This window comes from Eriocheir sinensis, chromosome 45 (assembly GCF_024679095.1).
Source record: "Eriocheir sinensis breed Jianghai 21 chromosome 45, ASM2467909v1, whole genome shotgun sequence".
Lineage (NCBI taxonomy): Eukaryota > Metazoa > Arthropoda > Malacostraca > Decapoda > Varunidae > Eriocheir > Eriocheir sinensis.
Window position 1 is genome coordinate 11,023,196 of NC_066553.1, and position 24,790 is coordinate 11,047,985.

Sequence of the window (24,790 nt, forward strand, 5' to 3'; positions counted from 1 at the left end):
GAATGCATTGTGCCCTTGGACGGAGATCAGAGCTCACTAAGACCCCTAAATCCCTCTCGCACCCAGACCTCCTTATGAGAGTGTCATTTAAGCAATAGTTATGTGAGGGGTTGTTCCTACCTACACTCAGAATACTGCACTTCCCTACATTGAACTCCATCTGCCATTTATCCGCCCAGTCATATAATCTGTTGAGTTCACCTTGGAGAATACTAGCGTCCTGATCCGACTCAATTACTCTACCGATCTTGGTATCATCTGCAAATTTACTAACATCACTACTAATTCCTGTGTTTAAGTCATTGATATAAATAATAAACAAAAGTGGACCTAATACCGAACCTTGTGGGACCCCACTCGTAACACATCCCCAGTCAGATCTTTTACCATTGATTTGCACTCTTTGCTTCCTATTGCTAAGCCACGCCTTGACCCAGTTCAAAACTTTACCCTCTACTCCTTGAGCCTGTAATTTAAGCAACAGTCGTTGGTGAGGAACTTTGTCAAACGCTTTACTAAAATCAAGATAGATTACATCATAATTTTCATCTCTGTCAACCGCCTCAAATACTTTATTGTAGAAGGACAAGAGATTGGTGAGGCATGACCTACCTTTGTGAACCCATGCTGCGAGTCGTGAATTAAGCTATGTTTCTCTAAATGCTCCTGAATGTTCCTGGCTATTATGGACTCCAGCATCTTCCCTATAACCGATGTTAAGCTAATTGGGCGATAGTTTGAAGCAACTGACCTGTCCCCTTTTTAAAAATCGGCGTCACATTAGCTACTTTCCATAGGCTCGGCACATAGTTAGTATTTACCGACATCTTAAAGATGTCGGTTAGTGGGTCACTGATTATATCACCTAGCTCCTTTAATACCCTCGGAAATATCCCGTCAGGACCTGGCGACTTGTTCTTCTTAAGCTTATCTATCTCATCCTGAACTACTTGCCTGGTAATGATTATATCCCTCAATTTATCGCCATCCCCGCCCTCGTACACCTGAACTCTTTCCGGTATAGTCGTTCGATCCTCCTGTGTGAATACTGAAAGGAAGTAGTCGTTCAACAATGTGCTCATATTTTCGTAATTTTCTACTAGCTCCCCTGTGTTTGATTTCAGCGGTCCAATTTTCTCCCGTGTTTTTGTTCTATACATCTGAAAGAAGCCCTTAGGATTACTTTTCGCCTCATTTGCTACTTTGATCTCATAGTTCCTTTTTGCTATCCTGGTGTTTTTCTTAACTAATCTAGATAGTTCGACGTACCGGCCCCTGAGACGTGTTTCACCATTCTTTATTTTCTGATAAATTCCCTTCTTTAACCCAATCTCGTGTTTTAGTCCACGAGTCATCCACTTAGGATCATTGTTTTCTTTTCTAAGTGTTCGCTGTGGTATATGCTGTCCTTGCCCCTCTACTATTACTCTAACTAAGTTATTATAAGACATTTCTACCTGGTTCTCCTGGCTCTCCAATCCGCAGTTCTGGCCCTCATGAATCCCTAAATTATCCCAGTTTACCCCTTCAAGATGTCTTCGAAGCCCCTCGTAATTTGCTCTTCTGAAATCTGGCACTAACACTGGGTTTGGTTCGCGGGTTACCGCCTAAGCTAAAACGAACCGTTCTGTGATCACTATTTCCTAACTCTCCGCCCACCTCCAACTCACGTAGCAAGTTCCCATTATTGGTTAGGACTAAGTCTAATATGTTATCTCCTCTGGTAGGCTCAGTAACTACCTGCTTAAGGAAATTATCTTGTATAACTTCAAGAAAGTCCTCGGCTTCCAGGTCACCCACTAGATCTTCCCAGTCTATATTCCTATAATTAAAGTCCCCCATTACGCAGACATTTCTACTCATACTCGCCCTGCCAATCTCCTGTAGTAATATACTCGTGTCCTGCCTGTTAAGGTTGGGTGGCCTGTATATAACTCCTAGAGTTAGTTTTTCTTTCCCTTTGTAAACGTCCACCCAAACTGATTCTGAATCCATGTTAGTTTTGACTGAGTTGTTAACTAAACATTTAAGTGAGTCTTTAACATATAGCGCAACTCCACCTCCCTTTCGGCCCCTTCTGTCTTTGTGAAACATCTGATAACCCGTTATTTCAAATTCTGACCTAAAATTTCTATTTGCAAAGTCTATCCATGTCTCAGTGATCGCTATTATGTCAAAATTTTCTGAACAAGCTTCACCCCTTAGTAAGTCTATCTTGTTTCTGAGGCTCCTGCTGTTAGTATAGAAGATTCTTAGCCCGTCCTCTGTTACTCCTCCAGAATTACTTCTAAGCTGCCTGGTTATATTATGAGCTAGATGTCCCCTCCCATTACTCCTCCCATTGCTCCCATTACTCCTCCCCCCTCGCCTATACTAAAAATCCTCAGGGTACCAAGTGCTCGCTCAAGGGAGTCTGAGAGAGCCTCAACACCCTTGAACGTCAAGTGTATCCTGTCACGGGCGTAGAGGCGTCGTTGACCAAGAAGAGGTCACAATAGTCGACGAACATCCACACATGTCGATCGCAGTTCTCAGCAAGTCTGATGTTCACTGCTATCGCCCTGACAGCCATCCATCGCCAACGCCCCTCCTTGGCAGGACGCCACACACTACTGGTGACCCACCAGCGTCACGTATCCTGCCTAACAATTCTCTAAAACGCCTGAGAAGGTCCTCGCTTGGCACACGAGAAACGTCGTTTCCGCCACAGCTGAGAAAGACAATGGGGTTCGATCCCTCGCTTGCCATACACACCCCAATCTTGTCTGATATATGTCCCACCCTGCCCTGGGAAACACACCCTCGTCCTGTTCTTATCCTTGGAGCAAAATACCTGACAACATAACGAACCTGACTATCACCAACAACAAGAACCCGACGGTCGGAAGGGGGGCCAGGAGGGGTGGGTGAAGGGGGGAGGGGAGAGCGGGAAGGGAGGGGAGGGACCTGCTGTGAAGAACGAGGAGAAATTGTGGAAGAGGTGGAAGGTGGAAAGGGGGAGGAGGAGGAGGAAGAGGAAGAAGGAGAAAGGGAGGGTGAGGTGGTGGAGGGAGGAATGGACGAGGAGAGGGAGGAGGAAGAGGGGGAAAGGGAAGGTAAGGGACAGGTGTTGGAGGGAGGGACGAGCGAGGAGGCGGAGGACAAGGAGGAGAAAGAGGGAGAGGAGGAGGAGGAGGGGGGGCGGGAAGAGGGGTGAGGGGGGACGGAAGAGGAAGGCGAGGAATTTGAGGCGGAGGAGGAGGAGGGGGAGGAGGAGGAGGAGGAGGAGGAGGAGGAGGAGGAGGAAGAGGAAGAAGGTGAACGGGAGGGTGAGGTGGGGGAGGGAGGTACGGACGAGGAGAGGGAGGAGGAAGAGGGGGAAGGGGAAGGTGAAGGACAGGTGTGGGAGGGAGGGACGAGCGAAGAGGCGGAGGACAAGGAGGAGGAAGAGGGAGAGGAGGAGGAGGAGGAGGGTGGGCGGGGAGAGGGGAGAGGGGGGACGGAGGAGGAAGGCGAGAAGGAGGAGGAGGAGGAGGAAGAGGAGGAAGAAGAGAAGGAGGGGTGGGAAGCGGGGAGATCGGAGATGGTCGAGGAGGAGGAGGAGGAGGATGGGAGGGGCTGCTGTGTGGTTGAAGACAATACTAGAGGGGAGGAGGACGAGGAAGAAGAGGAAGAGGAGGGGGAGGAGGACGAGGAAGAAGAGGAAGGGGAGGAGGAGGAGGCGGGGCTTGTTGCTGCTGCACTAACCAGTAAGTGTACCTGGGCGGCGAGAGTCGTAACCCTATTCTCTAACTCTATGATCCTCTGATCATCCTTCTGAGTCTTAACGCAGAACCTACAAACGTCCTTGGAAAGAAAGTACTGCTTGGCCATGCGAAGGCCACACCCAGAACAACGCTTGAGGGACGTCATGGTGAAGATATGGGCGAGGCAAGACTTCTAATATTTCTTTGTGTGTCGTCTCCCGTACCACCTCCATCTCTTGTTGAAGATTTGTGTGTTCTTTCTCCACATCTATCAGGCGTTGTCCCAAGTTCGTAGTCACATCAGTCATTTCTCTTCGCACTGACTCACTTCCATCTTGTACTGCTTTTAGCTGTAGCTGTAATCCTGTGAAGCGATCTTCTAGCTGTTCTTTGAGTTCTTGGAGTGTTCCTTCTTGTTGTTGCTGTGCTCTTTCTTGTTGTTCTTTGAGTTCTTGGAGTGTTCCTTCTTGTTGTTCTTTGAGTTCTTGGAGTGTTCTTTCTTGTTGTTGCTGTGCTCTTTCTTGTTGTTCTTGGTGTGCTTTTTCTTGTTGTTCTTTGAGTTCTTGGAGTGTTCTTTCTTGTTGTTGCTGTGCTCTTTCTTGTTGTTCTTTGAGTTCTTGGAGTGTTCTTTCTTGTTGTTGCTGTGCTCTTTCTTGTTTCTCCCCCTGTAGTCTCAAGGCTTCCAAAAGTTCAGTCAACATGTCGTCCCTCTGGGCAGCTTGGGAACGAGTCTCCATGGCGAAAAAACAAATGGCTACACTCCTGACACCAGTGTTATGCCGGACGTGTTACTTGGGTTCCGTGTCGCCGTCAGGAGACTCCGTGGGAGGGAGATATGTAAACACTTTGCACAGTTTCTGTAGTTTAATGTTCTTCACTCTGACTCTTCACTTACCACTAGCTTACTATGACTGGGACTCTCTCGCCCTCTTCTCCTAATATATCCAGAACAGTACAGTCTAGAATATTACAGTATATTTCAGATCATACAAGAACATGTAGCAAAAATATATGCGAGTTGGCAAAACTTCCCGCCTGGCGCCTGGCCGCGCCCCGTGGGGCGCGGACGGCTCGCCTTGCTCCCCGCCCCTTTGCTCGTTTCTCCGGGAGCCTTCTAGAGGCCTATGGTCGCCGGGGGAAGCTTCCAGCACAACAATAAGTTCAACTTCGCTCAACAGCTGATCCAGTATGAAAATTTGTCCTGGCAAAAGATGTATTTTTTAAATTGCAGAATTCCAACACTTCAGTGATTGAATATGTAGTAATACTATACTTTATCAATGTTATATGATGATATACTTAAAAGATATGGGCATAATAAGGTAGTATTTATAAAATAAAGGTTACGTTTATCATCCGCGCAAGGTGATATTCTTTTTTTTTCACTTGAATGTATACACGGACACGCGTACCTGTTCGTCTTCCTCATTCCTCCATCACCCACCCTCTGACGGAGTAATTATGGAAAATATTGCCGATTTCACTTCTCCCAAGAGGAAAAGGGGAGTGAATTGGAAAGACTGCCACACTCTGCACATAGTAGAGCAAGTTGGGTTAAGGAAGACCATACTGAGGGGCAAATTCAGCCCTACTTTAACATACAACGACAAGCGAGCAGCGTGGGAGGAGGTGACAGACAGCCTCAATTCTACGTTTGGGCTCAGCCGCAGCCACGCAGAAGTCGAGAAGAAGTGGCAGAATACCAAGACCACTTCCATTCAACGGCTTTCTGCTATGAGGGAAGCCCAAAGAAAGACAGGTGAGTAACAGTAGCAAATTTTGTAGTATTGATATATTTTCGTTATGTTCGTATGAGGATTAGTAAGCAGGGTAAAAGTGGACAAGGAATTTGCAATCATCCCGTTTGGAGATATTTGTTCTGTACTGCATGTTTAAATAGTAATCACTTATCTAGAAATTAAAGGTAAATATGGAGAGTCACTATGTGCCTCTAGTTTTACTGCTGCATCATACATATACTGCATCTAGAAGTGATGATAGAAGTAACAGATATTACTGCTCTCCACTTCAACAAACTTAAAACACCTGGTAGTGAGGAGGAAATTGTAGGGTAAAGGCATTGCAATAATGCTGTCTATCTGAAATGAAGCATTTCTGTGATCTACTTACGGAGAAAATATACATTTTCGAAATGAATCCCCCGATAGCATTGCTGTGGGGCAGCGCCGTTTTGATGGATCCCAATAAGTAATTGTATGTTTACATTCATTAGCAGAAGGCGTTATGTGGGGTTGGTTCAGGGGGTTAAGCCCCCCATCAGGGGTTAGGTTATGTAAAGTTCAGTTGGGGTAGTTTAAATATGCACCCCCACCTTCTTTTTAATTTTAAGTACTTGAGCCTTCATATTATGGTTGAGGGACATGTATTTCGTCCCTTAAATATAATATGGAAGCGTCATATCGTATGTATTTTGGAGGCACAGACTCCACAATTATCTGCTTTTTCTTCTAGGTTTGGGTTGACCAGGCTATGTGTTAAGATTAATTTGGACCTTGTTACAGGTGGTGGCTCAGTGGTGGATACCTCGCTGTGTGACATCACAGAGGCAGTCCTCCGAGTCATCGGGGAGGACAGCAGTACAGCGAGGGGTATATCCAAAGGGATATCCCAAAATGACACAGTTCTCATGGAAGCAGACTTGTAAGTACTACTGTTTGATATTATTCTTTAAAAAGAAGACATTTGATTTAGACGTTCTCTTTGCACCCACTTCAGGTAAAACAGTTTAGCATCAACTTTATATAACTTTATATAATACGCCTCTGTGGTCTAGTGGTCAGCGTGCCTGGCTACTACTCTGCAGGCCCGGGCGGTCTGTGTGCAGCGCACCCAGCTGTTCATCCTCCCTTTCGGGCTGGTCAACAAATGGGTACCTTTACCTCTTTGTAATTACCCGATGCTGATGTGTGGGGGGTTCTGAGTGCCTACTGCTTGATTTATAAGTTATTTTGGTAGGTGTTATCATGGTAGCCTAAGACTGGTACAGTTTCAGTTAACATGCCCAACTCAATCCTGCAGTCACAGGTTTGATTCCAGAATTGCCCGTAGATAATTAGTGGGGCACTGATATGCATAGGCACTCAGCATTTCCTTCTACAGCTTATTAGTTGCTTATTTGACTCCGTCATTAACATAAAAAATGTAACTAAGGATTTGCCATTCATGGCAGTTCAAACTTTTTTTTTTTTTTTTCATCCTCCTACAAAGAAGTATTGTGCTCAGTACATAGTGTATTACTGTGCATTTTTTAATGCAAATTTCTTTTTTAGGGATGATGATGCCTCCAGCACCAGCAAGGTGGGTCGTCTTGAGCCACCTCCAACTGGAATGGAACCCAGTCCGGCCAGTGGGGATGTAATGGTAAGGAAGTTCTTGCGTAGCCCATCTCCACCTCCAGTACCTCCTCCCCTTCCATCCAACTGCCCCACCAGCAGAGAGGCTTTAGTCATATGCAAGGAGGCAGTAGAAGTTTCTAAGAAAATTTGTGCTGCATACATAGTTATTAAACATCCAAAGTAAGAAGTACAGGAAAAATAGTAAGAACGTTAATTTCTCTATTTATATGTTTACTCTTTCTGTTCCAGACGAGGGTAACTCAGCTCGTCCTGAAACCATCTGCACCTCCTCCACCTCCTGTGCTCAATAGCGCTCTGAATTCTGATAACCACATAGTGGCTATAGCCTACGAGGAGGCAGTGGCAGCATACAAGCGAATGAGCGCTGCATACGTTCAATCATTAGAAAACCAAAGTAAGAGGTATAGGAAAAATAGCATCATTGAGAGTATATTTATATATATTTATTCTTACTTGTCCCCCACAGCTTATCCTATGTTTATAGTGAAGTGGTGATCATAGTAAATACTAAACACATTTCAATTCAGAATAACAAAATTATAACGTACACCACAAAATTGCAGTAAACGTGGAAATATTAATTTACTCATAATGCAATGCTTCGTATTAAGTCATGCTTGGTACCTGCACCCCACTTTACAGCTTGATTAATCTCTGCACCACATATATGTGCTTCTTGCTGTGTCCTGCTTAATCATTTTACAAAGGCGTCATATGGACCGAAGTTTTGTTTTCTTTCCAGACAGAGGTCCATGGCAGCCTAATAAATAAATACAATTGTGAATTTGGTTATTTTTTCATCCTCCTAGAAAAAAAACTTTAGCGTGTGTGAAGGAAAGTGACCTGGCGTAGTTAGGTGGAGGTGACGCTAGATCAAACCCCTCTTTAGGCAGCAACCCCATATGGCGGTGAGAGCTGAATGGGAAGCCGGGTAAAGGTGTTGGCGTTCGGCTGAGTCCCAGTGTAGTCTGCTCACTCCTCCACGCTGGTCCTCCACATCGCGTTACTTCGAGCCCTTGGGGAGATGGAGCAGGGTTTGAAGCGTATTCCCTTGACCCTTAGAGAGGTGGAGCAGGGGTCGAAGTACCACTTACTGAGGTGAAGCAGGGATAAATAAGTAGTCTTCCCTCTCAGCGTGACCTGGTTGGTAATGTTGTTAATGAAAAGTTTAAGGGACCCGGCCGCAGAGCCATGCGTCCCAGAGGAAGGTCAAGCATTCCTGTAAAGCCCCCATGCATGGTTGACGTGTTGCTTGAAGATGTGTCAACTTGTACAGGCTGATATGGATTCATGGCTCGGCACTGTGAAGGCAAAAAAAAAATAGCAATGAGTACCAATATTACAAATGCCAAAAGAAAATAAAGTCTGCAAAAGAATTATTCAAATATCCAATAGATAATTGTAATGAAACAGATTTGCATGTATAGATGTTTGAGTGAAAAGCATGAAGCTGAGAAGTTGCAAAAGTTGCATTGTCTGTTTAAAAAGATCAAAATAATTACTGGAAATGGTGGTTGCAGAACACCTCCCTGAAACGTGTTCCATTTGCTGCATCCTGTGGCAACTGCACTGTAGAAATGAGATGAGACATAGTATATTAGATGTTTTATAAAAATTATTGCAATATCATTCCGTTGTATGGTACATTTACTAGCACTTTCAACAATCTCAACATGAACTATGGTTATTGGAAAATTAATAGATTCCCTGTTTTGGAGGAGAAACTAGACATGAAATCATTCCAAATGTAGGTATGAAAAGATTCCCCCTGGGCACTGCGTGTCTGGGCAGCATGCAGACAAATGGGTTTAGCTGAAGATAATACTGGTTGAATGTATACCTTCTTGATGTTCATCTTCAACCTCCATATTGTCATCCACATCTGCGACATTTTCATCTGGCAGCTGAATATTCCTCTTCTTGCATATGTTGTGAAGCAGAGCACATGCAAGGATCACTTGGCAGGTTTTTTCAGGGTTGAGCCGGACTTCACCATGGAGGACATGGAACCGACATTTCAGTTGGCCTATTCCTCGTTCCACAATACTCTGGGTTTTCTTGTGTGCCCTGTAACAGTGAAGGGTTCTTAGGAATGATTTTGGATTTGTCTTCTGAATGTTACTGTGCTCTTAATATACATTCATTCATAACTGATGTACAGTGTCTCCTATAAGTTACGCTAACACCTAAATGGACACACAGTAAATTAAGTATTATTTTAGTCTTGAAGAGATTAGGTTAGGTTTGGTTAAAATTTAAATAAATTTGATAAAATACTGGTGGGGGAGCTTACTTCACTTTCTTTACTCTATTAATTCATTTGGACAGTGTATATAATTGGTATCAAATATATTTTGGAATATCCAGTTTAATTTATATTATGTTAATGTTGGGTCGTGTTACTCTACATGTACACCCACATGACAGAGAATTCCTCTTCCTCTTCTGCTCTTCATTGAGTCTTCTCCCCAGCACATAAATTCATTTAGAAATGTTTGTATGTATATACTTGGGTTCTATGAAAATTCACTGCGTCAGCTTTGTTAGGTTGCGTTACTCTACATGTACACCCACATGACAAGACAATTCTTAGATTCCTCTTCTGCTCTTCATTGAGTCTTCTCCCCAACTCATAAATTCATTTAGAAATGTTTGTATGTACTTGGGTTATATGAAAATTCACTGCGTCAGCTTTGTTAGGTTGTGTTACTCTACATTTACACCCATATGACAAGACAATTATTAGATTCCTCTTTTGCTCTTCATTGAGTCTTTTCCCCAGTACACAAATCCATTGCAAATAGATACATGTATTGGGGGAGAAGACCCCCTAGGCAGGGTTATATGAAAATTCACTGAATCAATTTTATGTTAGGTTACATGTAGGTTCATTAAAGATTACATCAAAACTCATAATAAAAAAATCTCTTGAATGAGAAATCTGCCTGCTGGTATTTGCTTAAGAATTACCATCAAATTTCCCCACAATGAACTTACCTGTTGTATGCTGCCTGGCTGTCAGTCTGTGGCCGAGGGAAGGGAGTCAACAGATACCGTCTGCAAGGGTAGCCACTGTCCCCTAATAGATGACATGAATCCGGTGGTATATGATGATCCTCAAACATGCGTTTGAGGCCACTCTCACGCCAAATACGAGCATCATGAGTGGACCCAGGCCAGTTAGCTACAACATTAAGAATATTATATTTGGCATCAAACACTAATTGTGTGTTTATGCTATGGAAATTCTTCCTGTTGACATAGTCTGCTTCATATTCCCTGGGGGCCAGTATCCTGACATGCGTGCAATCTATTACACCAACAATGCCAGGGAAGTTTGCAACTTGCACAAATTCTTGTTGTTTCTCTCGGATTTCAGGGACAGTGCGAGGAAATCGAATGAATTGGACAAGTATGGCTGGTTGTGTAAGTGCCTTGAGGGTATCGGTGATCGCTTTGCTTACTGACGACTGTGATGGACCAAGATCATCACTGTTACACATCTGCATTTTCCCCGTTGCTAAGTAACGCAGTGTAATAATTACTTTCATTTCGGGTGTCAATGCAAAACTCCTTGAAGTAGGGCTTTGCAGGGCCCCTCTCACCAAATCCGTTACGAACAGTACTCCTGCACGATCCAGTCTGTAGCGTTTCAATAGTTCTGCATCACTCAAAGTATTCAGAACGTCTCTTCGCTCTTGAAAAGTCTTCACTAGGCGCTGGCGGGCTTGTTGACATTCGGCCATCTTGGCGACTGAAGTTCGACTTAGGCTCCTTAATACGGGTTTGGGCCCGCCTAAAATATCCCGTCAGCTAAGATCAACTTATGAGGGATAAGATGAAGAATAAAGTTAAACTCGCCCTAAAGTCAAGCTTAGCGGTTTAAGATTAATTGTAAATTCGGGCCCAGAAGCTTGGGAGACGAACACCCCACCGACGGCCTTCTGTGTGAGGCGGGCTAGTCAGGAGACGAGCAGCAGCCCTAGCAAGGAAAGGCAGCGAGTTGGAGTTGAGAGAGGTGTCCATCTCCACTCAGCCCCTGAAAAACCTTTTGCAAAGGTTAGCGGAGTACTAATAAAAATAAGACAAAAAAATGACTGACAGGCTGTAGGCCTCTAATTTAGCTAGCTACCGGCACAAGGGAGATTTGGGGAATACACAGAATGCTTAGCTCTAGTTGCTGGATGCGGAGAAGGAGGAGCTGGCGTGAGTGTCGGGCTCGGCAGGGGACGTCCACGATGGGAATGGGCGCTCCTGGTGCTGGACAGACGGGCGCCGCTTGATGTGGAGATGGAGCGGCTCGGGTGGTGTGGAGAGGCGGGCGCCCTTTGATGTAGGGAGCAGCTTGGGGCAGTGGTATTTCGGCCCCCAGGACAGTCGAGGGGCAGGTTACCCCGCCATACAAGTTCCCATCCTGTAGTCCGTCTCACCCCGCAGGCCGTGGGTAGTTTTTCGGGGGGGCTGAGTGGAGAGAGGGACACCTCTCTCACTCAACTCCAACTCGCTGCCTTTCCTTGCTAGGGCTGCTGCTCGTCTCCTGACTATCCCGCCTCACACAGAAGGCCGTGGGTGGGGTGTTCGTCTCCCAAGCTTCTGGCTTGCTGCAGTGGTGCTTGTCTCCTCTCTTCTCTCCAGCTTCTGGTGCTCTTCCTCCTCCTCCTCGCTTACTCATCAGCTTCTCCCCTCCATCACGTGATCTTTTAACCCCGCATTACTGACTCTCTCTCCCTTCCGGAACATTCTTTTACAATCAAACCCCTACCTATCTAACTAACTAGTTATTGGTTTCTTGGAGGGGTTCGAGGCTTTGAGATGAGGGATTTCAGTAACTCGTTCATATATTCGCTCATTCGCTTGCCGTGTTATCTTCTCATAACCTTTTACGGACTTACATTCCTCAGCTACCCATTCACTCTTTCACTCATTCACTCTCACTCATTCACGCTCCCACTCGCTCACACTTACTCTGTCACTCACCGACTTACTCACATCCTCGTTCACTCATATTCGGACCGTTACACTAGTGTTGGTCTCACAAGTGTGTTGTTCATCAGCGCTTATTTGTCTCTGGCCCTTAAGCCTGCGTCAAGTGAGAACCTATAACCCTGGGACACAGGCAAGTATCTAATGTCTAAGTTAAAAGAGTTTGCTTTCCCAGAAAACCCATTTATCCATCAGCCTGATAGGGTATCAGGACACCTCTCCTCCCGAAATTGATTTTTCTTTCGGCCACCTCTTTTAATTATTTTTTGGGAGCAGGGAGTAGCGGCCTTTTTTTATTATTGTTTTCTTTTTTTTTGTGCCCTTGAGCTGCCTTCTTTGTTGTAAAAAAGAGAAGATGAACAGGTGGTGTGCCATCTGCTTAGGCTGGGCCTATGAATTTTAGAGTAAAAGAGTCGACATTAAGATGGTACAGCAAGACACAGAAGCTAGAGGGAGTAGGCTGGCATGTAGGAGACTGGGGGAGCAAGCTGATGTTTAAAGCAAGAACGAGAACCCCGCAGCTAAATGGCAGGAATAGGGAAGGGGGAAACCAGAACTGTAGCTGTAAGACAGGGGAGAAAGAATCAGTGGAACATCCAATAGTAGAATGCAGCAACCATGAGAGGCAGTGAGGGGAGTTATTAGTAACACCAGGGAGGAGTGGGCTAAGAGGCTGGAGGAGGACAACGGGGCCATCGCACGGTACGTGTTGGATGGAGATGCAGTGCTGGGAAAAAAGGGCACAAATGCTTGAATAAGCGCACGGATAAGCAATGTCAGTAAGTTATTCCAGCAACAAACTGAAAAGTAAAGTGTGATAGTATATTGCAGTGAAGAAAAATTAAGCTACACAGCACAATTGAAAGGAAAAGTGTGTGAATAAACAGGAGAGATGCCCGAGAGGAGGAGGACAGGTCAAAAGAAGAAGAGGAAGAATGTTTGTTTACATATCCGCCTAAAAATGCGTTCCATTTACGGCGCGAAAACCCGGACCTGGGTCTGGGTTTATCCCCGAACCTGGTTCCGGGTTTTGTGTCAAATGGAAGATGCTATTAATAGCCGATATACTAGTGTTTCAACCATTAACTCTGGAAGAAATTGTGGATCTTTTCCGTTTGGCGTACAGCGCTAAAATTAATTTTAATATAGATTTTCTTATGTATTTTTGTCCGTAGAATCCGAATATGACAACCGTTTTATGGAGAAACGAACAGTTTTTAAGTTATTTTCCTTTACGCTGCAGCCGCCGCAGCCTCAAAATAGCTCGCAGAGGGCTTAGGGTCGGGGAGCATATTTAAACTACTCCAACCGAACTTTACGACCTACTAACGGGGGGGCTGCGCCCCCCTCGACCCCCCATATTAACCAGGGGGGGCTACGCCCCTCCCTGGACCCCCCCCTCATGTATATGTGACTTATTTCAGCGAGGAGGTATTTCTCGCAACACCCGCTGCAGCCTCGCCGCGGCCAGCACCAGAGGCGACGCGCTTTCGTAAACATTATCCCATATTTTCAAGAGTAAAAAACAAATCCTTGAATTGGATTTTCAAAGCGTTTCCATGACTGCTGAAGGTTTGCAAACGGAAAAGATCCATAAATTGTATATAATACTGAATATTACGACTTTTTAAAGTTTGAATTCCTTCAGTAATAGATAGGAAGAAAATAACTTTAAAGGCAAATAACTCAAAAACTGTTAATTTCTCCAAAAAAATAATGTGATATTCTGATTCTACGGACAAAAATACATAGAAAAATCTATATTAAAATTACTTTTAGCGCTGTACGCCAAACGGAAAAGACCCGAAATTGTAGACAGAAAAAACTATATCACAACAAAATGGAACAGAAGAAAAAAGAAAAGTGAACAAAACTTAAAGACAAAAACGCCAATCAAGAATCAAGAATCAAGAATAAGACACAAGTGGGAGCCATGCAGGGGCGGATCCAAAAAATCAATCTGGGTAAAATTTCATAAGTTAGCGACAGCCTCAAAACAGTGAAGACCAATGGATAGTGATGGCGGTTCTTTGCATAAAATCCGCAGCTCCCGAGCAATCAACGTATATGTGACAAATGAATTTTCTTATATATATATATATATATATATATATATATATATATATATATATATATATATATATATATAGATATATATATATATATATATATATATATATATATGAAGAGCAATCAATATATAAACTGGCAAGCAATAACAAGAAACAATTCAAATTGTACATCCAACCAGTGAAAAGGCAGATCTGAACAGGTGGAAATCATCACCATTCGAGCATTCAAAGAAAACTAACCGTTTATTTCGATATGTAAGCAGCAAATTAAGGGTGATCATAATACAGGTCATATATAAATTACAAACCTAACCTTTACAAAAAAGAGTTAATGTGTAAAATTAGACACAGCTGAAGATAAACAGGAATTCTTGTAGGGCTTCTTTTACATGGGATTGAGGTAACACATTCGCAAAGATTGGCTGATCTAAAGAAATATCTTTACAAATTCACAAGTATTCAACAAGTGCCTCACTAAGCAGGGGCGGATACAGGGGGGGGGGGGCCAGGGGGCCCGGGCCCCAAAAAAATCTACGCCCCCGAGAAAATCTTGAGTGTATGCGGATAGTGGGTACAGAACTGACTCGCTTATAATGTGCTGCAACTATAATACGGAAGGGGAGCCAGATGGCCCGGGCCCCCCAAAAATAATATTAGGATAACTAAAATATTTGAGATACCCATGATTTGAGAAAACAAAATATATTTAATATACCCCTAAAAAGCTAGAGAGCTGGGAGCGAAGCCGGCCGCCGCTAGATAGCTCTGGACGCTGTCCTCCAAACTTTAAAAAAATCCTCCTCTATGGTTCCTTGGGCTTTACTATGCGGAGGTTGACGGGATGCTCAGGCAAGATTTAAATTTTTTCGGTGTCTGATGTAATTGTTCACTCTCCTGCAGGGCCAGGGCACAACGGGCACGTACCCAAGGTCCCGCGCTCTTAAGGGGCCCGCACTCGTCTAAAAATCTATATACTCGTACAGGGCCGTAGTACGCCGTACTCAGGGGGGGTGGAGGGGGCGGACGACTCCCCCCCCTGCTAAAATGTCCACTTTCTGAAAGAGTCAAAACTAAAACTGGTACCTTTCTGTTGCATTTCTGGAGAACTCGGGATTTTCTTTATTTATTTTCAGTATTTAAGTTACGGAATCGTATATTGAATATTACAGAGCAAGATTTAAAGGCCTAGGAAAAAACTTTGTGACCTCATTCCTCACATGCAAGCAGAAAGTAAATTTTAGTGCAGGCCACTATCATCATTCGGCACTTCGAAGAGGAAATAAGGGCAGACTTCCTTGCCTTTGTGCACACCCATGACCTCACCGGTAAAGGTTTAGTCGGGCTCGTTTTGCGCACCGTTGAAGACCTCGGATTGGACATGGCCAAGTGCAGGGGATGATGGGAAAATTCAAAGAGTGTGCCGCAGTACTCATGAAGAAGTAAACCCTGGCCAAGCCAATCCACTGCTTTAACCACCGGCAGAATCTAGTACTGACGAAGGCGTGTGACGTCAAGGAAGTGAAGATCGCTCTTCAAACACTGACCGACGTGTACAACTTCGTTCATTCTTCGAATATAAGCTCTCTCCGCATCACAGAGGTTGTCAAGCTTGCCTCGGCCAAGCGCGAAAAGTTTGTTCCCCTGTGCCCCACCAGGTGGATTGAGAGGCATGCGCAGTGCTGGTTTTCGTTGAATGCCTGTCATCGCTGTTTTTCTCGAAGAAGAACTTGACGCCACCGCTGGGCTCCTTCTCATCGCCATACGTGTTCCCCCCTTTCTCGTTGGACTGGTTGTAGTGGAGTGTATATTGGTGCATACTCTCGAGCCGAGCCGAACTCTTCAGAGAAAAGATGACGACCTGGTGTCAGCCTATGCCACGATTCGTGGCATCGATACCACTTTTGCCAAGCTCAGAGCAGATGCGGAGAATCATATCCACGACGTGTTCATGAAAGCGGAAGAGTTTTTGGTCGAGGTGGGGTCATCGCATGACACCATCTCCGTGCCACGACTCTGTGGACGACAGACCCAGCTATCAAATGTCCCGTGCGAGAATGCTGGGCGGTGTACATTCCGTTCGTGGACCACGTCTTGGCTGAGTTGAAGAGTCGGTTTGGCGACGACACAGTGCCTGTCGCACTTCAGCTCAAGCAACTCCTAAAAGGCCTCGAAACGGATGTTGCGGCTGTGCTACAAGCAGCGAAGCTCTACGAGCTCGTCATCGCATCCCTGACACTCGTGAAGGCGCTGGGCATTATCTGTTCCGGTCTTCCAAACTATCAACGAAGCCCAGGCACACGCCAGCATCAGCATGTTCCCCAATCTCGCCATTCTCTTGAGGACTCTGTTGACGCTTCCAGTCTCTAACGCGGAAGCCGAGAGGTCTTTCTCACCACTGAAAAGGCTGAAAACCTATCTGAGGAGTACCGTCGGCCAAGATCGCCTGAACGGACTTGCCCTCCTTTGTGTCCACTATGATATCCCCATTTCAGTCGAGAGTGATAAGCAAATTCAGCGAAAAAAACCGCCGACTACTCTTTGCTTAGTGAGGAACTAGTTGAATACTTGGGAATTTGTAAATATATTTCTTTAGATCAGCCAATCTTTGCAAATGTTTTACCTCAATCCCAGTACCAGTTTTCCATTTGACTCTCAGAAAGTGGACATTTTTGCAGATTGGGGGGTCGTCCGACACCCCCGGCCCCTCCACCCCCCCCTGGGTACGGCGTACTACGGCCCTGTACGAGTATATAGATTGTTAGATGAGTGCGGGCCCCATAATAGCGCGGAGCCCTGGGCACATGCCCGTTGTGCCCTGGCCCTGTAGAAGAGTGAAAAATTACATCAGACACCGAAAAAATCTAAATCTTGCATGCATGAGCATCCAGTCCACCTCCGCATAGTAAAGCCCAAGGAAGCTATAGAGGTTTTGCAGCTGACGTCATCAGTGGGGGTGCGGGGGTAGCGCGGGCCTGCACGGCCATCTTGGTGGTCAGTGGTGGTAGTCACTTATCAAAGCAAACCTTGGTGGCGGGTAAACAAGTGCTCTGTGTTCGTCATGGGATACGTATGCTGTGCGGTTGGATGTTCTAACTGACACGGGAGAGATGCTGTGTCATTTTATAGATTTCCAGCGAATCCAGAAGAGCGGAGGAAGTGGACAGCAGCTGTGAGGAGGAAAAACTGGCGGCCGTCTTCTTCATCTCGACTCGACTTGTGAGAAGAGAAGGAAGACATAATACCAAAATTTTTGAGATATTTCTTGTAGTTCTCCTTTTATTTTTTCCCCTCTAAGTATTGAGAGGATACTTTTGTCCTTAAAAAAATGTCTTGTAGTATATATAATCTTGTTTATTAGCCAATCAAACTTAAGTTATATTAATATTATGGCGAGTATTATGAGTGTCCGTACCATCCCACCTCCCTGGCCGAACCATCACCACGGGTGGGGATGGTTCGGACGATTTAGAAACTTGTCTTTCATCACCTACATCTGAAATCTGGAAATAGCTACGAGTGTCATATTAGTAACCTAAAGAGCCCAATGATAGAGGAACATTTTGAGATCAACAAAATTACACTACTTCTTAAACTTCTTTTTCTAAAAATATTTTTCTAAAAAGTGTCCGAATCATACCAGCCGTTACTCAGCACGCTCACATGAATTTAAATATGGCGCGTACGATATATTTCAAATTGTTTAAAACAAACATATTAAAAAAACATCGCAAGCGGAGAAAAAATGTAAGATTTTCAACTTACGCCGTATGACTTGAAAATCACAGAAATTACGTAAGACACACAAAAAACGTAAGACTTGACAGGTTATGGGTATTTCAAATATTTTAGTTATCCTAATATTTTTTTTCGGGGGTCCCGGGCCATCTGGCTCCCCACCCCCGTATACGCGCCTGCATATGCCTACAGCCGACGACACATTCCGTATTATAGTTGCAGCACATTATAGGCGAGTCAGTTATGTACCCACTATCCGCATACACTCGAGATTTTGGGGGGGCCTGGGCCCCCTGGGCCCCCCTCTGTATCCGCCCCTGGAGGGAGCCGTTACAAAGGCAATCCCACGCCTACTAATGGACTGGACTGGACTGGACCTCTTGCACGCCACATGCTCTCCAGGAACTCTTTCACTGCCTCAATCACTCGTCCACTCGTCTCTCCACTGAACAGCACCATCCACTCCCTTACCGTTCTCCCATTCACTCCATGTCCCATCTCACTCAGAAACACCTGCATCATCTTCGTTCTCTCCCTGTCATACTTCTTACATTCCAGCACCACATGTCTCGCCCACTCCCTTACCGTTCACTCCACGCCCCATCTCACTCAGAAACACCTGCATCATCTCCGTTCTCTCCCTGTCATACTTCTTACATTCCAGCACCACATGTCTCGTCCACACCCTTACCGTTCACTCCACGCCCCATCTCACTCAGAAACACCTGCATCATCTTCGTTCTCTCCCTGTCATACTTCTTACATTCCAGCACAACATGTCTCGTCCACACCCCTGTCACACATCTGGCACACTTTGCTGCGGGACTCAGGCCATCTATAGTTGCCCTCCTCTAGTGTAAAGAAAGTATCCACATCTAAGTTATCGCAATCTGAAAACATTTTATATAGCTCTATCATGTCCCCACTTAGACATCTCCTATGAAAACATATTTAGCCTTATGTTAACTTTTTTTCCCTATGTACTCGCTCTACAAATTAGATCCCTGTCCTAAGCAATGTAAAATAAATAAATATATTTGTTTTTTCTTAAATTTGTTTAATGCTGTTTATAGAGCTTTTTATCATGGGGGAATAATGAAAGCACCGTCCTGATTTTCTTTCTCTTTTCATTTATGCACATCCTTAGGCCCCCCAGTGATGAGAGGCCCTGCGCAATGATTGTAGTGAGCACATAGGAAGGGCTGGCCTTGATTAACCCAGTAGCAGTGACGGGCCAAATTTGTGGCTTTAACGTGTAGCAGCGACGGGCCAAATTTGTGCCATGATATAAACCCCCAAAATAGATGATACATAATCTGATCACAAATGCTTTGATATATATTTTGAAATCATTTGTGTGAGGGGTGATTTTTTCTCATTTTTCTCACTTAGAGAGTCAATTAACACCTTGACTATGGATTTCCTGCAGTCAGAACTCACTAAGCTACAGGGATGGAACAAAAAGTGTCTGCTACAATTCAATGAAGAGAAATGTAAAGTCCTGCACCTTGGGAGGGGATATCCAGCACACCAATACCACATGAGAAACACTCCACCATCCACCACAGAGGCAGAGAAGGACATGGGAGTATATTTACCGACATACAAGGGGTGTAGGTTATCTCATTAATCACATTTACTGATATACAAGGGTGTAGGGTACCTCATTTATCACATTTACTGACATACAAGGGGTGTAGGTTACCTCATTTATCACATTTACTGACATACAAGGGGTGCAAGTTACCTCATTGATCACATTTACTGACATACAAGGGTGTAGGTTATCTCATTTATCACATTTACTGACATACAAAGGTGTTGGTTATCTCATTTATCACATTTACTGACATACAAGGGGTGTAGGTTATCTCATTTATCACATTTACTGACATACAAGGGGTGTAGGATATCTCATTTATCACATTTACTGACATACAAGGGGTGTAGGTTATCTCATTTATCACATTTACTGACATACAAGGGGTGTAGGTTATCTCATTTATCACATTTACTGACATACAAGGGGTGCAGGCTATCTCATTTATCACATTTACTGACATACAAGGGGTGCAGGTTATCTCATTGATCACATTTACTGACATACAAGGGGTGTAGGTTATCTCATTTATCACATTTACTGACATACAAGGGGGGCAGGCTATCTCATTTATCACATTTACTGACATACAAGGGGTGTAGGTTATCTCATTTATCACATTTACTGACATACAAGGGGTGTAGGTTATCTCATTTATCACATTTACTGACATACAAGGGGTGTAGGTTACCTCATTCATCACATTTACTGACATACAAGGGGGGCAGGCTATCTCATAAATACATGGAACAGCTTGCGGGAAGAGGTGGTGGAGGCGTACAGTGCCCAACAAATGATGGAAAGCAAAGGAATGTAGATATGGAGACGGGACTATTAGAGCTTAGACCGGGCCCGGTAAACTACAAACATGTGAATACAAATAGGTAAATACACACACACACACACACACACACACACACACACACACACACACACACACACACACACACACAAAATGCCTTAATTGCCCATCTGGGTTATATTTTCTGTCCTTCATGCTAGTCAATGCTGCCCTGCACTGCCTACTCTCTCCCACATACAGCAGCACAACACAACACCTCAGAGGTGAATCTTCACATGTCTGGTAATCTCACCTCTGGTCATGAAACGCTTTCCACAAGCATCGCATTTGAACCCTTTGTGACCAGTGTGTCTTATGCTATGTCTCTTCAGGTATGACTTTAAAGAGAATTTTTTCCCACAGACTTCACATTCATGATTTCTCTCACCAGTGTGTGTAAGGATGTGTGTGTTGAGGTAACTCTTCCGATTAAATCTTTTCCCACAAACTTCACGTTCATGATTTCTCTCACCAGTGTGTGTAATGATGTGTGTGTTGAGGTAATTCTTCCGATTAAATCTTTTCCCACAAACTTCACATTCATGATTTCTCTCACCAGTGTGTGTAAGGATGTGTCTGTTGCGGGTACTCTTCTGATTAAATCTTTTCCCACAAACTTCACATTCATGATTTCTCTCACCAGTGTGTGTAAGGATGTGTCTGTTGAGGTGACTCTTCTGATTAAATCTTTTCCCACAAACTTCACATTCATGATTTCTCTCACCAGTGTGTGTAAGGATGTGTGTGTTGAGGTGACTCTTCCGATTAAATCTTTTCCCACAAACTTCACAGTCATGATTTCTCTCACCAGTGTGTGTAAGGATGTGTGTGTTGAGGTAACTCTTCCGATTAAATCTTTTCCCACAAACTTCACATTCATGATTTCTCTCACTAGTGTGTGTAAGGATGTGTGTGTTGAGGTAACTCTTCTGATTAAATCTTTTCCCACAAACTTCACATTCATAATTTCTTTCACCAGTGTGTATAAGGATGTGTCTGTTGAGGGTACTCTTCAGATTAAATCTTTTCCCACAAACTTCACATTCATAATTTCTTTCACCAGTGTGTGTAAGGATGTGTGTGTTGAGGGTACTCTTCTGATTAAATCTTTTCCCACAAACTTCACATTCATGATTTCTTTCACCAGTGTGTGTAAGGATGTGTCTGTTGAGGGTACTCTTCTGATTTAATCTTTTCCCACAAACTTCACATTCATAATTTTTTTCAGCAGTGTGTGAAAGGCTATGTGTCTTGAGTTCACCCTTCTTGCTGAAACTTTCCCCACAAACTGCACAATCATGATTTCTTTCAGCAGAAGGAGTGAGTGTCTTAGTCAAAGTCACCCTTCCCAGGGAGGCTTTTCTCACACTCCTGGCTCTCATGGTTTCCTGAACCAGTGTGTGCAAGGCTGTGTCTGATGAACTTCCTCTCCCCTATCAAATTGTCCTACAGTCCTGACACTCAACCTTTCCCTTTCCTTTATGGCTGGAGAAGGCAGCAGCACGGTGGTGGTGGTCCTTCTCATCAGGCCTTGGTCCTCACACCAGTGACAGTCTGCTCCGCTGCTCCTGGCCACTCAGGCTGCAGGCCAGCCTTGAGGGCGAGGGGGCAGTAAGTCTTCCTCAACGCTACACTCATGGCCAGTAGTCCTTCCTGGTGTGTGGGAGATGTGTTAGGTCACATCTTCTATCAAGGTACAGGCAAGCCCCCTTAACAAACAATTATACTGCTGAGAAGCTGTTCACTAGGCAAAGTTTTGTTGTGCCAACTCATTATAACGTAGGTTAATTGGAGTGTGCTTACAGAACCCCAACTTTTCCCCTTTCACTCATACTGACCACTTATTTGCACAGTAAGAAGCCGTAGCTACTTGTGCACTCCCTGACTCCTCAGCGACACACCTGCACACCACGGTACTGGACTGAACACTGGTGGCTGGGTTGACGTGCATGATCACTGTGTGTGCGAATCACCTCATATGTGACCATCATCACCTGTAGTACTGCAGGACACTGGCCTTTACTGACACCCTTCACCACTCACTGTTAGGTGTTACTGTACTCAAATTTAAGTGGGATTCATTAACCTGTACAGCCACGGCTCTGAGCCGTTGCTTGCATGTGTAATGCTCAGCCCCGACGACAGCTCTCAGCCATTGCCATTTCTTGACCCTGTAGTTTCTTACATGATGCCACACGGCTGTAATATTCACACACCTTATGACTCATGATGCGGAGCAAGTGTACACTGCTTGGCTATTTGCCTCCATGCTTTATTTTATTTATTATTTTATTTTTTAACAGCAAAGGAGACAGTTCAAGGGCAAAAAAAGGAAACAATAATGAAAAAAAAAGCCGCTACTCACTGCTCCTAAAAAGAGTCCAGAGGAGTGGTCATTCATAATTCTATGACCTATAAACTTAACATATTGCCCAAAAATAACATTCCAAAAAAAAAGTGAAACTTTAAAAAAATGCTACATTTCCCTAATGAAGGCACCAGCGCCAGGCAGTGTTGGCTGAGTGTGTTGAGTTGTGCCACACGTGGAGTTCACACGTCCCCCGAAATGTTCCTGCCTGGGAAGCCCTATTGCCTGTGTCATACTTGATATGTCATAATTACTATCGTATCCAGAATTCCAGCCAATTGGGAACAGTTCAGGAATTAACCCAGTAGCTGCGGGGATCATGTTTCTTAAAGGCCCCTCTAAGCGAGAAAAAGGAGAAAAAAATCATTACTCACGCAAACCATTTTATAATAGATATCAACGCATTTGTGATCAGTTTTTGCATCATCTATTTTTGGGGGTTTATATATCATGTGAAAAATTTGGCCCATCGCTGGTACACGGTAAAGCCACAAATTTGGCCCATTGCTGCTACTGGGTTAAGCATGGGAAAAACACAAATGTACCTCACGCACCAAGGGCAGAATGCTAACTGAAATGTCACGGCCATACAGCAACGTATGTCTAACAGATTTCCTTCCGCGACACAAATTAACCCCCCACATTTTTTTTTTTACAACAAAGGAGGCAGCTCAAGGGCACAAAAAAACAATAATAAAAAAAAAGCCCGCTAATCGCTGCTCGTAAAAAATGAATCAGAAGAGGTGGCCGAAAGCAAGGTCAGATTCGGAAGGAGAGGTGTCCTGATGCCCTCCTCTTGAAAGAGTTCAAGTCGTAGGCAGGAGGAAATACAGATGAAGGAAGATTGCTGTAGAGTTTACCAGCATGACGGATGAAAGAGTGAAGATGCTGGTTAACTCTTGCATAAGGGGTGTGGACAGTATAGGGATGAGCATGAGTAGAAAGTCGTGTGCAGCGGGGCCGCGGGAGGGGGGGAAGCATGCAGTTAGCAAGTTCAGAAGAGCAGTCAGCGTGGAAATATTGATAGAAGATAGAAATAGAGGCAACATCGCGGCAGAATTTAAGAGGTAGAAGACTATCAGTAGGAGGAGGAGAGCTGATGAGACGAAGAGCCTTAGCCTCCACTCTGTCCAGAAGAGCTGTGTGGGTGGAGCCCCCCCAAACGTGAGATGCATACTCCATACGAGGGCGGACAAGGCCCCTGTATATGGATAGCAACTGCGCGGGGGAGAAGAACTGGCAGAGACGATACAGAACGCCCAACCTCGAGGAAGCTGATTTAGCAAGAGAGGAGATATGAAGTTTCCAGTTGAGATTTTGAGTTAAAGATAGACCGAGGATGTTTAGTGTTGAAGGTGACAGCTGAGTGTTGTCGAAGAATAGGGGATAGGTGTTTGGAAGATTGTGTCGAGTTGATAGGTGGAGAAATTGAGTTTTTGAGGCATTGAAGGACACAAGGTTCCTTCTGCCCCAATCGGAAATGATAGAAAGGTCTGAGGTTAAGCGTTCTGCAGCCTCCAGTCTGGAGTCGCGTACTTCCTGTTGTGATGGTCTTCTACTGAAAGATGTTGAATAATGCAGAGTGGAGTCGTCGGCGTACGAGTGGACAGGACAGTTTGTTATGGAAAGCAGATCATTGATGAATGACAGGAAGAGAGTGGGTGATAGGACAGAGCCCTGTGGAACACCACTGTTGATAGGTTTAGGGGAAGAGCAGTGACCGTCTACCACCGCAGAGACAGAACGGCCGGAAAGGAGACTGGAGATTAAGGAACAGAGAGAGGGATAGAATCCGAAAGAGGGCAGTTTAGAAAGCAAAGACTGGTGCCAGACTCTATCGAAAGCTTTCGATATGTCTAGCGCAACAGAGAAAGTTTCACCGAAACTGCTAAGAGAGGATGACCAAGAGTCAGTTAAGAGAGCAAGAAGATCGCCAGTAGAACGCCCCTTGTGGAATCCATACTGGCGATCAGATAGAAGATTAGAAGTGGAAAAGGTGCTGTTGAATCTTCCGGTTAAGGATTGATTCAAAAGCTTTAGATTTTTTATTTATTTATTTTTTTTTTTTTTACGTTGTTGCCTATTGTGC

At 44.5% G+C, this 24,790-nt stretch overlaps 2 protein-coding genes and 3 long non-coding RNA genes across 12 annotated transcripts in view; 3 read left to right on the plus strand and 2 right to left on the minus strand.

The window, feature by feature from the left end:
• The first annotated feature begins 4,952 nt into the window (after positions 1 to 4,952).
• Positions 4,953 to 7,886, plus strand: LOC126980742 (uncharacterized). Its single transcript, XR_007733494.1, has 5 exons — positions 4,953 to 5,484; positions 6,248 to 6,386; positions 7,016 to 7,106; positions 7,331 to 7,496; positions 7,845 to 7,886. It is a non-coding gene; the product is annotated as an uncharacterized LOC126980742 (long non-coding RNA).
• LOC126980739 (putative nuclease HARBI1) lies at positions 7,531 to 11,070 on the minus strand. The gene is made up of 4 exons (XM_050831028.1): positions 10,100 to 11,070; positions 8,943 to 9,169; positions 8,605 to 8,671; positions 7,531 to 8,403 (listed from the first exon to the last, which is right to left on the minus strand). Exons 1-4 carry the CDS (start codon positions 10,846 to 10,848, stop codon positions 8,391 to 8,393), a joined length of 1,056 nt encoding a protein of 351 aa, XP_050686985.1. The 5' UTR covers positions 10,849 to 11,070; the 3' UTR covers positions 7,531 to 8,390.
• A 4,184-nt stretch (positions 11,071 to 15,254) lies between these two features.
• Positions 15,255 to 24,790, minus strand: part of LOC126980737 (zinc finger protein 724-like) — a 106,515-nt gene continuing 96,979 nt past the window's right edge. For 3 of the 7 annotated variants that reach the window (XR_007733488.1, XR_007733487.1, XR_007733484.1), the window contains one exon: positions 19,804 to 19,889. The gene's annotated coding sequence lies outside the window, so the exon portion shown is untranslated. Of the gene's footprint in view, positions 19,556 to 19,803; positions 19,890 to 20,069; positions 20,142 to 24,790 lie in introns of those variants that run through there. The other 4 variants (XR_007733485.1, XR_007733486.1, XR_007733490.1 and 1 more) reach the window with 4 other exon arrangements.
• LOC126980740 (uncharacterized) lies at positions 19,543 to 20,555 on the plus strand. Of its 2 annotated transcripts, none has more exons than XR_007733492.1 (3): positions 19,543 to 19,669; positions 19,711 to 19,884; positions 20,095 to 20,555. It is a non-coding gene; the product is annotated as an uncharacterized LOC126980740 (long non-coding RNA). The 2 variants fall into 2 exon arrangements; XR_007733491.1 differs by having other exon boundaries at positions 20,011 to 20,119.
• Positions 20,635 to 21,380, plus strand: LOC126980743 (uncharacterized). Its single transcript, XR_007733495.1, has 3 exons — positions 20,635 to 20,749; positions 21,002 to 21,169; positions 21,254 to 21,380. It is a non-coding gene; the product is annotated as an uncharacterized LOC126980743 (long non-coding RNA).

Bases quoted from the DNA above. Each gene is read 5' to 3' on its own strand.
- LOC126980739 (XM_050831028.1), bottom strand. From the start codon at position 10,848: ATGGCCGAATGTCAACAAGCCCGCCAGCGCCTAGTGAAGACTTTTCAA. The intron at 9,170-10,099 runs GTAAGTTCATTG...TCACTGTTACAG, and splicing joins AGCCAGGCAGCATACAACAG to GGCACACAAGAAAACCCAGA. The intron at 8,672-8,942 runs GTATACATTCAA...TCATTTCTACAG, and splicing joins TGAAGATGAACATCAAGAAG to TGCAGTTGCCACAGGATGCA.